Source organism: Lycium barbarum, chromosome 4 (genome assembly GCF_019175385.1).
Source record: "Lycium barbarum isolate Lr01 chromosome 4, ASM1917538v2, whole genome shotgun sequence".
In the NCBI taxonomy this organism is placed as follows: Eukaryota; Viridiplantae; Streptophyta; class Magnoliopsida; order Solanales; family Solanaceae; genus Lycium; species Lycium barbarum.
This window is the reverse complement of record NC_083340.1, coordinates 109,414,874-109,431,310: the sequence shown is the minus strand read 5'-3', so window position 1 is coordinate 109,431,310 and position 16,437 is coordinate 109,414,874. Positions and strand designations below refer to the sequence as shown.

At 37.5% G+C, this 16,437-nt stretch overlaps 3 protein-coding genes across 24 annotated transcripts; 2 read left to right on the top strand and 1 right to left on the bottom strand.

Annotated features, from left to right (window-relative positions):
• Positions 1 to 4,563: 4,563 nt before the first annotated feature.
• LOC132636223 (uncharacterized) lies at positions 4,564 to 11,448 on the bottom strand. Of its 22 annotated transcripts, none has more exons than XR_009581092.1 (6): positions 9,982 to 11,353; positions 9,771 to 9,897; positions 7,585 to 8,169; positions 6,349 to 6,457; positions 5,365 to 5,543; positions 4,564 to 5,161 (listed from the first exon to the last, which is right to left on the bottom strand). XR_009581092.1 is itself a non-coding variant. In XM_060352962.1 (5 exons), the coding sequence occupies exons 4-5, from the start codon at positions 8,017 to 8,019 to the stop codon at positions 4,712 to 4,714; spliced, it is 588 nt and encodes a 195-aa protein (XP_060208945.1). In that variant the 5' UTR covers positions 8,020 to 8,169; positions 9,771 to 9,897; positions 9,982 to 10,105; positions 11,361 to 11,424; the 3' UTR covers positions 4,568 to 4,711. The 22 variants fall into 22 exon arrangements, 8 of the variants coding, with proteins under 8 accessions (XP_060208945.1, XP_060208944.1, XP_060208946.1 ...); XR_009581094.1 differs by having other exon boundaries at positions 5,401 to 5,543; XR_009581097.1 differs by having other exon boundaries at positions 5,437 to 5,543.
• A 2,957-nt stretch (positions 11,449 to 14,405) lies between these two features.
• LOC132637661 (uncharacterized) lies at positions 14,406 to 14,747 on the top strand. The gene has a single exon (XM_060354721.1). It carries the CDS (start codon positions 14,406 to 14,408, stop codon positions 14,745 to 14,747), a length of 342 nt encoding a protein of 113 aa, XP_060210704.1.
• A 273-nt stretch (positions 14,748 to 15,020) lies between these two features.
• LOC132637660 (uncharacterized) lies at positions 15,021 to 15,416 on the top strand. The gene has a single exon (XM_060354720.1). The coding sequence runs from the start codon at positions 15,021 to 15,023 to the stop codon at positions 15,414 to 15,416; it is 396 nt and encodes a 131-aa protein (XP_060210703.1).
• Positions 15,417 to 16,437: the final 1,021 nt, after the last annotated feature.

Here is a 16,437-nt window from a genome sequence, read left to right as displayed (position 1 = left end):
GTGGCGCGTGTGCAACCACCTATGATTGAAGCTAAGATGGTAGCTGCATTTATACGGTACCAAGAAGCTAATTGTTTTGACTAAATAATAACTACGAAAGGGATCTCCTTTGAAGATTTAGTCGCCGTCAGGGAAGACATCGAAGATGGCCTCAAGACTGACAGGATTGTTAGTGTATTAAATAGATCAGGTGTGTCTGGCGCTACGAGTGGCAAAAAGAAGAGAGAAGATGTAGCTTATGTTTCTAGAGCTACTAGCCCAAAAAGACGAGGAAAAGAGATAACCCACAAAAATCAAGACAACTACCAATCGCCTCCACCAACCAGCTATATATCCACTTCACCCCAATATAGCTCGATGTTTGTATGCTGCGTGCAATCTGGGTACAACACTCCACAACAAAATTACCTAATACCAGCACCAAGAAATAAAGATCCATGACCAAATTATAGAACGCCAGCACCCAATAACCAAGCTCCACAAAATCATACTTTTCAAAACCAGCCTCCATCAGCAAACTATGAGGCACCAGAAAAGAAATCTCCGAGAGTATTCACTCCTTTACCAGAACAAGGGCTAGTTTGTTTGCCAAGCTACGAGACGCCGGTAAAATGAATGCTGTCCCACTAAAACCTGCCAACCCCAAGGATCGATGGTACAGGCCAGATTTCACTTGCACCTATCATTCTAACCAAGTTGGCCACACTACTGAATATTGCATAAACTTGAGGCACAAGCTACAAGATATGATTGACAATCATGATCTTATCCTGGAGCCAACTCCTCCAAATGTGGAGACAAATCCTCTCTCGAAGCATGGAGGGAATCAAATTCAAATGATAGAAAGAGGTGATGAATGGGAAGAGAGCTTGCGATCATTTGTTCAAATATTGAAAGGTTAGAAAGTACCGTGGCCTCGTTGTCCTTACAAGAGTAAAAAGAAGTGTTAGGCCCCATGATAAAGTAATCTTATATATTCAGTCATCTACTATAGCCAAGAAAGAGCCCTTCATGCTGAAATATCCCTCAACAGTCGCTCGATTTCAGAACGACCATTCATACTCAAGACATAAGGGTCAGTTGAGAATGTACCTTTTGTGATCAAACCACCGTACCTGACGATTGTCAATAAAGGTGATCAATAAAGGAAAAGAGATAGCCACTGTGGTTCAAGGCATGACTAGGGATGGAAGGTGCTATGCTCTAGAAGAGCCTATACTCGAAGCGCCACGTCACGAAAATCCTCAAAAAAGACAATTCACTAAAGGCGAAGCTGAAAACTTTTGGAGGAAAATGCCAGTCAATGATTATTCAATTTTTGAAAACCTGTATAAGACTCCTGCCAGGATATCAGTAATGTTAGTATTACTCAGTTCGTCTCAACATCTTTTAGCCTTAACGAATGCTTTGGATGAAGTCCAAATGCCCGCCGTCACTACAAGTGAAACATTGGCCGAGATTGTAGGGTATGTTGTACGAGTGCATAGGTTATTATTTTCGGATGACGAATTACCAAGAGAGGGTAAGACCCACAACAAGGCCTTGCACATAACAGTCAAATGTCGTGACAAGATTATCCCTCAATTACTGATTGATGGAGGGGCTGGGTAAACTGTATGCCCTATGACGACTTTGAAATAGATTGGATAAGATGTTGGCAAAATTTGCCAGAGTCAAACAAATGTAAAAGCTTATGATGGCGCAACCAGTGATCCAATTGGAAAAATAGATCTACACATACAAATGGGTCCCGTAGAGTTCGTGGTGGAGTTCGTCATCATGGATATCAAAACGAGCTACAACTTACTATCGGGACGACCATGGTTGCATGTCGCTGGAGTCATGGAATCTTCATTGCACCAATATCTTAAATTTATATGGGAGGATCAAGACGTCGTGATTCACGGTAAAGGAAGTATCCACAACTATCCGGACAATTCAATATCGATCATAGAAAAGTCATCGGTTGGTGCTGACTTTCACACCGTCGAATTAGCCGTGATAGATCTCAGGGGAGATGATGAAGATATCCCTATGGCACCGGTCTATAAAAGGATTGCTATAACTATGATAAGAAGTGGGTTTGAGCCCAGGAAAGGTCTGGGAAAGAACCTATAAGGAATCAAAGAACTAGTAAATATCAAAAATGGGAAATATCGATTTGGGGTTGGATACGAGTCGTGTGAGGCAGAAGAAGAAGACAAAATTATTTTACATATATATATAGAGAGAGATGTGACCCAACCAGAGGGCCATGACGGGCACCCGGAGCTAACACACCGAGCACCTCTAAACATACATCTCATAAACATTTCTGGGTAGACCATAAAGATAGCTCCTGGATATCATGATCTGTAAGGACATATATCACAATATAATGGCACATCTCTTTATAATCTTTAGCAGGTATGTCAATCATCACCAGCCGACAAGGCTACTAAAATGTTATACAATGATATGAACCGGTAGGGTTATGAAAATCTAACTATACACACATGTCTACGAGCCTCTACATAGAATACAAGTGACCATAAGGACCAATACCAATAGACTACAGCTCCGAAGTAAGTGGAGTACTCTTAAGAATCCGCTGATAAATCACCTACGGGTCAGATCCGTGTACCTGTCTACCTGCGGGCATGAACGCAGCGTCTACAAGAAAGGACGTCTGTACGAATAATGTACTGAGTATGTAAGGCATGAATAACAACATAATAAGAAATATAGAACATAACATGAGATAAGGATAACCTGTATTTTTGTTTGCCTCTTAGGGTGAATATCATGCATGCTTAGTCTTTTCATAAAAACCTTTCTCATACTTGTATAACATAATAGTTCTGCGGAACATGCAGCCCGATATATATTTATCCCGTGTCCGGGATGATATCATGATATACCAACTCATCAGGTGGCTATGCGAATATAACACCTCACCCTTTTCCCATATCCCCTATATACATATATATATACATCATATACATATATAATATAAGTAGCATGCATGGGAGCCCAAATAAAAGTTACCAGTTTATCGGTGTGACGTAAGGTCGGTAAACTCCGATTTATATTATGGAACAATCATCATCGCTATATCTCACCTTGAAGGAACAATGATTATAAGGTGAGATCAATAGCAATGAATAAAATCAAGGAAATCATGAAATAAGCTCAACAACCTCATCATATCATTTAAAATCATTAACTTTGAAACTTCTACAAATGGAATCATCATCGTCATTTTCATCATGAAAACATAATCAACTTTAGCGTCATAGAAATTTTAAGAATCATGAATCTTTAGCTTTTGGAAATAAGGACATTATGGAAGACATGTATGGATTCACAAGGAAGAAGTCATCATTGTCATCATGGTCCTCATAGAAAACATCTTGCCTTTAATATCATAAAAACCTTGAGAATCATGAACTTCTAGATTTTTGGGAACAAGGATGTTGTGGAAGACATATGGAATCATAACGTAGGAGTCATGCCTTTAGAGAGAAAGGGACTAGACTTACATACCTTTTTGGTCGCCTTAACTTTAACTATTTAATGCTTATCGTCCCAAGCTCGTAAATCTACATTCAAGAGAATTCATATTATCGTTAGGCTTATCGTCATATACTTGTCTTAAGCCCTCAAATTAATTCCTTTTAAAGTCTGCCGAAATTCAGGCAGCATCTCCCCTGTTTATATCTCTCGCTCGAAATCACAATACTAAAAAAACAACGCTAATAGCAATACTAATATCAACAACATCATCATCAATACCAAAATATTCCATAAAACATCCCACACGACGTTTATCAACATACAATAGTAATATATACTTCCTTTCTTCCCAATCAAGGAGCATAGTCTCATCCACACACCAACAACATTATATACCATCCATATACATGGAAATTAGCCGAGCCATATGGCCACAAAATACTCAAAACAGTCCATAAACTCATCAACTACAACACAACGCTTTATGACCTTTCCTCCATAACTATTTTCACTTTTAAGACTTGCACTACAAAAAAAAATGGATTTAGCGATGGACGTAATCCGTCGGTAAACATCATATATCCGTTGCTAAACCGATAGAGCGACGGAATAACGACTGAATTGAATCCTTCGGCAAAATCCTCATAGCTAACCATTTGCCGACAAAACAAATGAATCCCTCGCAGGTTTAACGACGGATTGGCGACAGATTTTATCCGTTGCCAATATGAGCAGCGCATGAAATCCGTCGCAATGTTAGTAATTTCTGTCGCTAATTCTGTGAGTTATTTCGTCGTTTCATCTAATTGGCGACCAATAGTTTCCGTCGCTAATTCCGTAGCCAATTCTTTTGTTTCATCGGATTGGCGACCAATAGTTTCCGTCGCTAATTACGTAGCCAATTCTTTTAATACACATTTCTGTATTCCATTTGGCGACGAAAATAATTTGTCGCAACATTAGATTTTGTATTATTTATAGCTATAAAAATCCGTCGCAATTTTTTTTATTGGTTTTATATAATATTTTAAATACACCTGTCCAAGCATATATTAGAGACTCATATAATAACTTAATTCATAAAAACTAATATTCTACAGGGTCCAAAATACATAGCAGCATGCAAATCAAGTTCAAAGCATCCACAACGATAATATCCAAAACCAAAAATCCAAAATCATATGCAACAACCATAAAGTCCAAACAACAAAACTAACTAATTAGAGACTGGAGAGCCACGATCATCACCAGAAATCGATGCATGAACTTGATCAATGTTGAAAGTAGCTGGAGCTGGAAATATAGGTGCCATAGATGATGGATGGTAACTAGGAGTGTCTGTCTGAGAAGAGACAGAAGGACTCAATCCACGTACTCGCTCAATAATTATAGGAATGATGCTATCAGTCAGTGCAAGAATTAATCGCGTCACTAACTCATCCAAATTTTCAGTCACTGCTAGTTGAGCATTCAGAGGTGGTACTGAGGATGTAGCATCAGAAGCAGAAGAGGGACGAAGATTCAACCGGTAATATATTTGTGTTTGAGATCCAAAACCATATATTCTTCTTTTCTTTACCCCTCTTGCGGCTTCGTAATAGGCTTGACATTGATCAACTTCAGATTGAGTCTGTGTCTGATTTTGTAGTATTTCTTGATATTTTTCCTGTACAAGAGAGTGATAATTAGTGAAACTCATTTCACTAACAGTAAGCACATGTACAAGAACCATTAAAGATAGCAAGAATAATGCCCTAAAAGCTTCAATAGAATTCAAAATATCTCTGCTCACTGAAGGAAGCAAACAAAGCTTATTCCCATTTTTTTTAACCTGTGATAAGTTCAGAGAACAGGCAAAAACTTAATTACCCATCAAAAAACAAAAAATTCACATGCATCCACAACCTATGTTACGCGGATCCTCCATTTGCCTCGATGTACCTGTGTCCAACGGGCTTGACTCAATATGATACAATGTCATATTCGAAATTCACATGCACTTCATCTTGCAGAAATAACAGAGCCTAATTCTCCAAGAATATATGCCACTACAAAGAAAGATACAAAAGGCACCATTCATCACTGCTCATTCTTTACTAGAGAAGGCATCTTTGACTCTGAAGGAGTCACTCCATATTTCAAATAATCCTGAAATTGCAAAGCAATTATAGAAAAGATTGATTAAAATAAAATGGCATGTTTTATACAATGGTTATTCTCGTTGTAAAACAAGCACTTATTAGAGCCTGAATGTGATTCACTGGTGCAGACCTCAGTAGCTTTAATTATTGCATTTGCTAGTAATAGCTAACCAAAATTACTAAAAATCATTAACAACAAACAAACTTAAATTGCATTAACCAACAGAGAGATGTCTAGGCAGTTGATTAACCTTGAGATTCTGCCATCAACTATTTCATTCTGCAATCTATATAATTATATAAAGCAGTTTCTGAAATTATGAGGAATCATTAAACACTACAATGTTCTGTGCTTGTTTTAATGAGGTTCACTTTCAACCAACACTCTCACTCAATCTAGGACTCCTTTCCCTCTACCTCGCTCACTTCTTTCTGGTTCACTTTAGACACTTTCTAACTAAATTGCAAAGCAAGCTCGCGGTCTAGTAAAAATAAAATCACTTTCTAAATAATGATATAGCTAAAATTAGCAATAATGTTGCCTACTTTGAGAAAACAACAACAGACTTATTGATTTACTCTGCTAAAGGAATATAAGTTTTCAGAAAACATATTTGTTAACAAACAAAAACTGAAGTGAAATCAGACAGTATAAGCATAATATACTACTGAAAGAAACTTCCTATAGAAGATTATAGAATACTAGACTCACATGCACGATTCGGGCTCGCTAATTAACAAAAGATTTTCCATCATGACCGTGTGTATGGGACGTGCAAATGTACCTCACTTGGTGTTGGATCTCGACCCTTTCTAACAGCCTATACAAGAAAAAAAATCCACATAGTTTAGTAACTTCCAAAACCAACAAAATAAGTAATTGGATCCAAAAGGCAGTATGTTCACTTTAGTGATGTATGAAGCCTATGCATGGAAAAATAAGATCATCATGCTCAAATTCATTACTGGAGGTTGTACTAATGGTCAATCTAGCAGTGGAAATGAGTTGGTGCAAATTTGGTTCATAATTGAATTTTTCAACTGCTTCATTGATCCTTGCATAGGAAATGATATGATGGCAGATGTTATTGTGCATTTCAAGGAGTACAAGACAAGTGCCATAGAAGGATATGATAGGGTAATTGAGTTGCTCATGACTGTAAGGTCTTTTAAAACTGAAGTTGGGGTGCTGTTAGTTACAGTGAGGGGGATTATCTGGTGTAATCCTCTTATGGATGCTGGGTGTATCAGGGATCTGGGCTTCACTTGGTGGATGATGATAGCTACAGGTTTGGTGTTGTTGCTGGTTTCAGTTGGAATAGCATCTAACTTGCCATATTTCCATATGTCAGCACGGCACATTACAGCTTTGAATTTGCAGAATTGCCTAATGCCACTGATTTTTCTGCAATTTCTCATAATCAAGGCCCATGGGTGGAGAGATTGATAGTTATTGGTGCAGAAATGAGATGGGATGGGATCTGGTGTGTGTTATATAGAGACATATGGTGGCTCTGAAGATGGTACTTGGTGTTGGGATGGAAGGAAGACCTTATCATCATACTCAAATCCTATGGGAGGACAATATGATGGTAATTGCTTTAACTAACACTGTTTGTTTTTTTACAAGTAACACACTTATCAAGAGAACATAGAATGGAGCTAGTACTTGTATCAGTGATCCTAATCAATTAGGAGATGACCTGGTATTAGTGTGGACCATTACAAACTTCTCTAAATTGAAAAAGGAGATACTTGCTGTTGAATTCTTTCGCAGCTGGTTTTTTTGTTCTGCAGACCATATTAGTATCACTGATCCTATTTTTTGGTTCTGCAGACCATATTAGTGCAAGTCACACAACCTATATGTAGAAATTCTAAGCATACAACAACTACTATATACACTACAACAGCTGGAACAAAACAAGGAACACAGAGAGGAACATACTATGAGAATCAGTTATGGGACAGAGTTGACTATGGAACACCTTTTTGCTGGTTTTTAGCAGAGGTAATATGTGCAGCAGAGGAGCTAAAGATGCATCATGGATCTTGGTACTGTTATGCAGACACAACAATGGCACAACACAGTATACGGAGATGGAATGATCCTGCAGGCCTATGACTATGACAAGCGTGAGAAGTTCCCAAAAGAACTTACCATCAGAAACAGACTACAACTGATGTGGCATTCACCTTCATGATGGAAATTTAGTTAGGCAAAGGCCAAATCCACATAACTTACAAGTCTCTTGTGATGCTCTCCGATGGAAATAGAGCCGCCTATGCGAGTCCCACTGGCAACTGCATTTTCACCACGACGACGATTCTTTGAAGCTATTTTCGATTTTTCAACAACCTTGGGATCTTGCCAATATTTCATCCAACTTTCCTATGTTTCTTTCGGAACATAATCTGGGCAAAACCTGTCACCTTTTATCGTGCAAATGAGATCACAGTACTTTCTCGCCGCCTTTCTACGCCATTGCCTCCTCACTTCACTATCAATTGAAGAATCCCAATAGAATGCCTTCTGAAATAATTTTATAAAGTAGAGCATAACAATAATTCATTATTTCAGCAGACAAAAATTATAAGACATGAATTATAAGACAAGCACCACCAGTCACCCAATAAACGGGAAAGTAAAAGAACTACAGGTAATACGAGGCTTATCAACAACACAAGAACAGCATAAACAACAGAGGTTGTAGATGTCCTACTTTTAAGTTGCTTTCATGTCTGATGCTATATTGAACTTAAATCATTAATTAAGAGTAAACTGATTTATTTGAATTTTATACCTTCACCAATATTTCTTTTTCAAACTGGTGACATTGTCCCTTCAAAAGTATATTGCAGTTACTTTACAGTAGCCTACATGGCCATGTTTGATGCAAAACTCTCATTAGTGTTTTAGAGTAGTTTAATACTTAATAAAATTTGAGTCCTTGCAGCCACAAGAACCATTTCTAAAGCAGCAGCTCTATTAAGAATTATGTTTGTGTGTTGTGTTTATCTGTTCTCCATAAATTTAAAGAGGACCTACAACAGCATATAGCCGATCAAACTTTAGGCACAAATCAAACTAAACATAGGACCTACTTTAAAGATTACCTAGGTAATAATATCTAGGAGTGGAAGAATTATCTGCAGATGGTTAGAAGAGCAACTTTTTACACGTATGTGTAGCACTTATTTCTATCATGATATTCCAATCAGTGAGCAACAACATACAAAGTTAAGTGCAAAGTTGCATATGCTGATTGTAAAAATAAAATTGAGCATGGGCCCAAAACATCAGATACATGCATGCAGGCTCAAATCTAATCAGATATGTAATTATGGTCCATGTTAAACATCAGATCTCATCAACATATAGGAGTATATAAAATACCGAATATTACAAAGAAAAGAGTTTTACATCAAAGGTGCAAGCTGTTGGGATGGATGTTGCTGCTACAATATGAACATGGAAATAGAAATATCTATGTATAGAGAGTAAATCATAAAGAGCTGGTTGCATCACTCATTAAAGTAAGTCAACCTTCCTATCTTTTCCCAAAGTATATGACAGTTCTCATTTACGAGTAAAATGTGATTAATGCACTTCAAGCAATATCAATAATAATACATGCCTCTGCTCGCTAGTTTTAAATACACTCCAAGAGGTCACTATTGTAAGGTTTAGCAACGTCTGTTAATTCCCAGAATACTAACGCACCCTCATGTATACAGTTGTCCAACTACTTTTTACAAGCAACGTCAGACTATGCAAATTATGGTTAAAGTTAAAGTTAAATTAAAAAAATCTATTTTTTTGTCCTGTTATCGTCTCTGGCAATATGTATCTGCTATGGTTTAGATTATTTGCGTGTGCCTAAAAGCAATGAAGCATCTTGCCATTTTCTTTGTAAAGTATGCTTTCTAGTTGGTTCAACGTGGGGGAGGTGGTGTCGTGATGTTAGTTCCAGCAGTAGCTTCAAGAAAGGGAACTTAAGTTCAAGCTTTCCCTTTCTAGAACTGATAAGTACATAACATACTGCTATTATAATTTGCCGATGACCTGCAGCTAAAGATTTCTATTACTGCTATAGGAAGGGTAATTAGTGACAAATGTTTCAGTTATTATACCTCGAATTCTCTAAGATAAAAATCTTCTGTCGCTTGTGAGACATTTTTCCAGTTAACTCCCTTAGGCTCAAGTTCATTCTTGAAAGACTCATATATCATCTCAGAACATAATCTCGATGGTTCCAACCTGGACAATTTTGAAGACATTATATGAAGTCTATCATAAAGCAATTGCAGTATATAAATATTAATGGTGTGAGCAGAAACTAACCCTGAAGGAGAAAGAAAAATAAGTGTCCGCTTCACGTTACAGTTGCTCTCACCTTCACCCATTGCATCACTCTGAGCAGATGTACCTTCACCTATTATGTTTCTCCGAGTAGACGCACCCTCGCCTATTTCGTTGCTCTCATTAGGTGATACTTCCAAACAATATAGTTCTCAACAAATCCAAACGATTGAAGGTGCAATTTAACGGTTTCAACATCCATAAATTTAACATTGTGACATTTTTTACACGGACATCTAATATCATCACCACTTATGCGGTTTCTCCGAGAACATGAGAACTTAAGAAACTTATTAACACCAGCCATGAAACTAGAATTAATACCCCCTTGACCATCCAACCTATCATACATCCAACCACGCTCTAGATTATCCCTGATCCTATTTAATATTAAAATAAACAAAAACTTAGCTACTTTTTGTTATCAGAATGCCATCCAAAGGAAAACAAGTTGAGTCTAAGACCCTTTTTTTTTTAACAACAAAAAGAAAGTGAAACTAAAAATTCTAGAGAAACCAAACTATATTTAAGAAACCAAAAATAAAACAAGTGCAAAAATAATACATACTTGATTACAGGTAAATTAACATGTTTATCAAAAAGTGAATCAACACGAAACTGGTTTTGACACGAGTCAGAAACTCAACAGACACCACGAATGGTATTGGAGTTTTTTACTTTCTCTTCACTAATCACATAGCTTACTACCTAAAAACAAACCCAACACGTGACACACACACAAAAGGTATACTTCACACAATCGCAATTTTTCCCCAAAATTTAGGTTCTTTAACAACACCTAAGTTAAAGCATAAACATTAAACAGAATAGAAAAAGAAACGAAGAAACGAATACGGAAGAACAAAAGCTCATTCATTAACAGAAGAACAAAAACGGAAGAACCCCAGATGAATAAAACACTAAAGAATGAATCAAAAAGTTAAAAAAAATGGTAATACTCACATATTATTGAGGAAATTAGGCAGATGAATAAAGACACAATCTTTCCTTCATAAACATGCTTAATAAGAAAAAATCAAGGCTTTTACTCAAAGAAAGAATATTCCTTTTACGCACTAGCACATCAAACAAAGATCCAACAAGCTAAAAAAAAAATCCCGAAAAACAAGCTAAATAGTTAAAAGAAGATACAAAAAAAAAAAAACAGAAGCTTGATGCATTACCAAAGAATAAAAATGGAAGAAACCCATATGAATACAACACTAAACAATGAATCAAAAATGCTACTAATACTTACAGATTATTGAAGAAATTAATTAGCCAGATGAAAAGAACATGTTTTTATGTTCTTGAAAACGAAGAGAAACCCTATCTAACAGAAAAGGGAAGCAAAGACAAACCTAAGCAGAGCCGGAGAGAGCAAGAGAAGTTTCAGTGGCTTTGTGCGTTTGAGGAATGTTCTAGTGGGTTTTGAAGTTTTAGTGTGTTTATTAGAGACCATTTTGTTTTATTTCTTTGATAAAAATAAAATTTTATTTTTTTTGCCGACAATTTTACCAACGGATTGGTTCCGTCGCTAAGAGTAACATTAAATTTTACCCTTTTTTGAGTTAACAACGGAAATATCCGTAGCAATTGGTATTCAAATATGGTGATACATACATATTATCTAACGACAGACATAATCCGTCGCTAAATCCGTCACTAAGCTGTAATAATTTTTGCCGCCAACAATTTGTCATAAATTTTGTAGCTAAAATAAAGGCGCTTAATTTTAGCGCCTAAATATAGCAGCGGATATTAAATTCTGTCGCTAGTCCGTCGCTAGTTTAGATATCATTTCGTTTTCCCTTTTTTTGGTGACAAAGTTGTAATTTCGTAGGTAATCCGTCGTTACATAGCGACGGCATATATTATGTCGCTAAAATCCGTCCCTAAAACCAGTTTTTTTTTGTAGTGTTGCTAAACCTTCAAATCAACTCAACATAAGAGATAGGATGAAGAACATACCTTGTAATTGAAGAACTTTAGCCACAACAACTTTCTTCAAGACCAAACTCACCAAAACATCAAGTAGAAGCAAGAACAATCACCTTTCATGGACTAGTTTGGTGTAATCTTGTTAAATTCTTGATTTAATGGGCTATAAATGTTTGAGGGATTTGTTAGGAAGTTTCTAGGACTCATAAGAATGTAAAATGATGAAAAAATAGGGTTACACCGACTTTCCCAAGTGGGACCCGCGGAAGCCATTTGGCAGCTTGGATGGGTTATCTTAAAATGGCCATAACCCGTTACTCCGATGTCGTTTTGACGAGCAGTTTGTTGCATTGGAAACTAGACTTGACGAAATTCATTTTCGGCTTTTGAAACACCTTAAAACTCCTAATATACCTGGAGATATATCCCTCCAAAATTGACCCAAAATTCTGCCAACTTTTTTCGAAACTTTCGACAAACTTATATTCTTCGATTTGCTTGGTCCCGGAATCTTCTGAAACTCTTCATACATAATATTTATCATTAATCATACTTGATAATAGGCATGTCCTTTGGTTCCAAGGTTGTCCTCCCCGGTTACGACTTACAAGATCACAATTCATCCTTTACTTCATTGTTACGTACTTCCCATGGCTTGTACCTTCCAAAACTTCATGGGACGTATCCAATACTCCATTAATACAGTGAAGTACGTAGCATGCTCATGCTATGAAAGTGCGAGGTGTGTATATATATATATATATATATATATATATATATATATATATATATATATATACATATGTAATATATGTATGTAATCGTACATATAAATACATAATTAAGATTGCTTTTACATGATTAATAACCGTCTTATTTTGCTTTACAGTAATAATACAGAAGCCACAAATAATGTCATGACATGTTACGAAACAAGTAAAAATAATGACGAACAAAACAACGATCAAGAAGAAGAGATAACTGAACTAGAGTGGTTGATAGACATCGAGGAAGAATATGAAAATAGACAGACACCAAACCTAGAGGGAACAGAGGTAGTTAATCTAGGAAACGAGAAAATGGTTCGAGAACATAGTCCCAGTACCAAAGAAGGATGGAAAAGTAAGGATTTGTGTAGACTATCGTGATCTTAACCGCGCTAGCCCAAAGGATAATTTCCCACTCCGTAACATTCACATACTGATTGACAATTGCGCTAAGCATGAGGTGCAATCTTTTGTGAATTGTTATGCGGGCTATCATCAGATACTGATAGATGAGGGAAATGCTTAGAAAACGGTGTTCATCACACCATGGGGGGTATATCATTATCGGGTTATGCCTTTTGGGCTCAAGAACACCGGCGCTACTTACATGAGGGCGATGAATGCCATCTTTGATGATATGATGCATAGAGTGATTGAGGTGTATGTGGATGATGTCGTCATCAAGTCCCATGTGAGTGAGGATCACCTTGAGCATTTGAGGAAGTTTTTCGATAGACTTCACAACTATGATTTGAAGTTAAATCCTGCAAAATGCGCATTTAGAGTGCCCGTGGGGAAATTGCTAGGATTCATAGTTAGTCGCCGTGGTATTGAGTTGGATCCCACGAAGATCAAAGCAATTCAAAAACTCCCACTGCCAAGAACAAAGAAAGAGGTCATGAGCTTCTTAGGAAGGTTGAATTACATTGGACGCTTCATCGCTCAGTCCACAGTGATTGTAGAACCAATCCTCAAACTTCTTTAGAAAGATGCTCCAGCTAAATGGACAGAAGATTATTAGAAAGCCTTTGACACAATCAAGAGATACTTGTCAAATCCACCCGTCCTAGTTCCACTAAAGCCGATAAGCCCTTTACTGTTGTACATGTCAGTATCAGAGAATGCTTTTGGATGCATGTTAGCACAAAATGACGAAACAGGCAAGAAAGAGAGAGCCAACTATTACATTAGTAAGAAGTTCACGCCCTGCAAATCTAGATATTATTTGGTAGAAAAGACGTCTTGTTGTGCTTTGACTTGGGTGTCTCAGAAATTAAGACACTATATGGCGGCATACACAACCCATTTGATTTCAAGGATGGATCCCCTAAGATACATCTTTCGCAAACCAATGCCGATAGGGAAGTTGGCTAAATGGCAGATGTTGCTGAGTGAGTTCGACATCCAATATGTCGCCCAAAAAGCTGTTAAAGGGCAAGCATTAGCCGACTTGCTAGCAGGAAGTCCAGTGGACGACAATCCTATACCTTTGTGGACTTATTTCTCCGACGAAGAAGCAATGGCAATTCAAGGTGAAGAGAATGAAGAAGAGATAGGTTGGAAAGTATACTTCGACGGAGCTGTCAACTTTGAAAGATCATGAATCGGATCCGTTTTGGTTTCATACTTGGGTCAATACTATCCAGTGGATGCTAAGCTGAACTTCAGTTGCACCAACAACATGGCTAAATACGAAGCATGTATCATGGGTCTTCATCTAGCGTTGCCATGGATGTGAAAGATCTTCAGATAATTGGTGACTCGGATTTGCTGATTCATCAGGTTCGAGGAGAATGGGCCTTCAAAGACCAAAAAATCATACCATATGTAGGACTTGTACAAAGATTAGTAGATCGATTTCAAGAAGTCCAGTTCAAAAACATACCAAGAACCCAAAATGAGTTTGCTGACATATTAGAGACAATAGCATCCATGATTAAACATCCTGACAATAAATACATTGATCCTGTCAAAATCAAAATCAAAGATCAACCAGCCCATTGTGCTTTTGTAGAAGTAGATATTGATGGGAAACCCTAGTACGTCGACAAAAAAATATATTTGGAAAAAGGAGAATATCCTGAAGGAATTATCATCAATCAAAAGAAGACTATCATAAAGTTAGCGAATGGTTTCTTTCTCAACAAGAATGTTCTGTAGAAAAGAACACCAGATTTAGGATTGCTTAGATGTGTTGACTTCGTCGAAGCCACAAGATTGATTGAAGAAGTGCATGCTGGAACCTGCGGGCCTCACATGAATGGGTTCGTGCTAGTAAAGAAAATCTTAAGAATAGGTTGTTAGTGGATGACCATGGAGAGTGATTGTAGCAAATTCGTCCAGAAATGCCACAAGTGTCCGATTCATGGAGACTTGATAAAGGTTCCTCCAACAGAACTAAATGCAATGACATCGCCTTGGCCATTCGCCGCTTGGGGCATGGACATCATAGGGCCAATTGAGCTGGCAGTGTCAAACAAAAACCGCTTCATTTTGGTCGCCATAGAATACTTCATCAAGTGGGTGGAAGCAGCATCGTATGCATCATTAACAAAGAAAGTAGTCTTAGATTTTGTGCGCAACATCATATGTCGATTTGGCATCCCAGAATCAGTCATAACAGACAATGGGGCTAATCTGAACAGCCACCTGATGAAAGAGATATCTGATCAATTCCAAATCAATCATCGGAATTCAACTGCATACTGACCACAAATGAATGGAGCTATAGAAGCCGCTAACAAAAACATCTAGAAGATCCTAAGAAAGATGATTGATAACTGCAAAGACTGGCATGAGCAATTGCCCTATGGATTACTGGAATATCACACAACTGCCAAGGCTTCAACTGGGGCCACTCCGTACCCGTTGGTGTATGGCACTGAAGCGGTAATACCAACCGAAGTAGAAATCCCTTCACTTCGAATCATACAAGAATCTGAATTGGACGATGCAGAATGGACTCGCAAGAGGTATGAACAACTAGCTTTGATAGATGAAGAGCGAATGATTGCTATTTTCCATGGTCAATTGTACAAACAAAGAATGGCATGAGCTTTCAACAAGCATGTACGAACCAGGGTTTTTCAAATTATGCAATTGGTGCTCGAACGAATATTCCCAAATCAAGAAGAATATAAAGGAAAGTTGGCACCAAACTGACAAGGCCCCTATATGGTACGAAAGATACTATCAGGAGAAGCAATGGCACTTGCTAAAATGGATGGTCAGGAATGGCCATGAGCAATAAATTCAGATGCCATCAAGAGATACTACGTGTGAAGAAGAAGACGACTACGAAGATTTAGAGTTTTTATAGTTTATGTTGCTTTAATTGCATTTCCTTTGCTTGTAATTTTGCATTTTTCTTAGAAAAACTAAATCCAAAATTATATACGAACTATGTGAGGACCTGATTGTCACGCCCCGAACCTTGACCTGGACGTAACACGGCACCCGGTGCCTGACTGCATGTGACCGAGCAAACCAACTGGTTGGCTGAATCAACATGTGATATAAAAAACATAACGGAATGTGGAAACAACTAAACACATGCTGGTATACTAAAGGGCTGACTGAAATCATAATGCGAAAATACTTAGACAATCTGAAATATCTGAACGTAGCCAATATGGCTTAAACCAAAATAACTGAACAACTGCCAACAAGGCTAACATAATAAATATCTAACTGTCTGAACTGTGTCTATGAAGCCTCTAAGAATACCGAA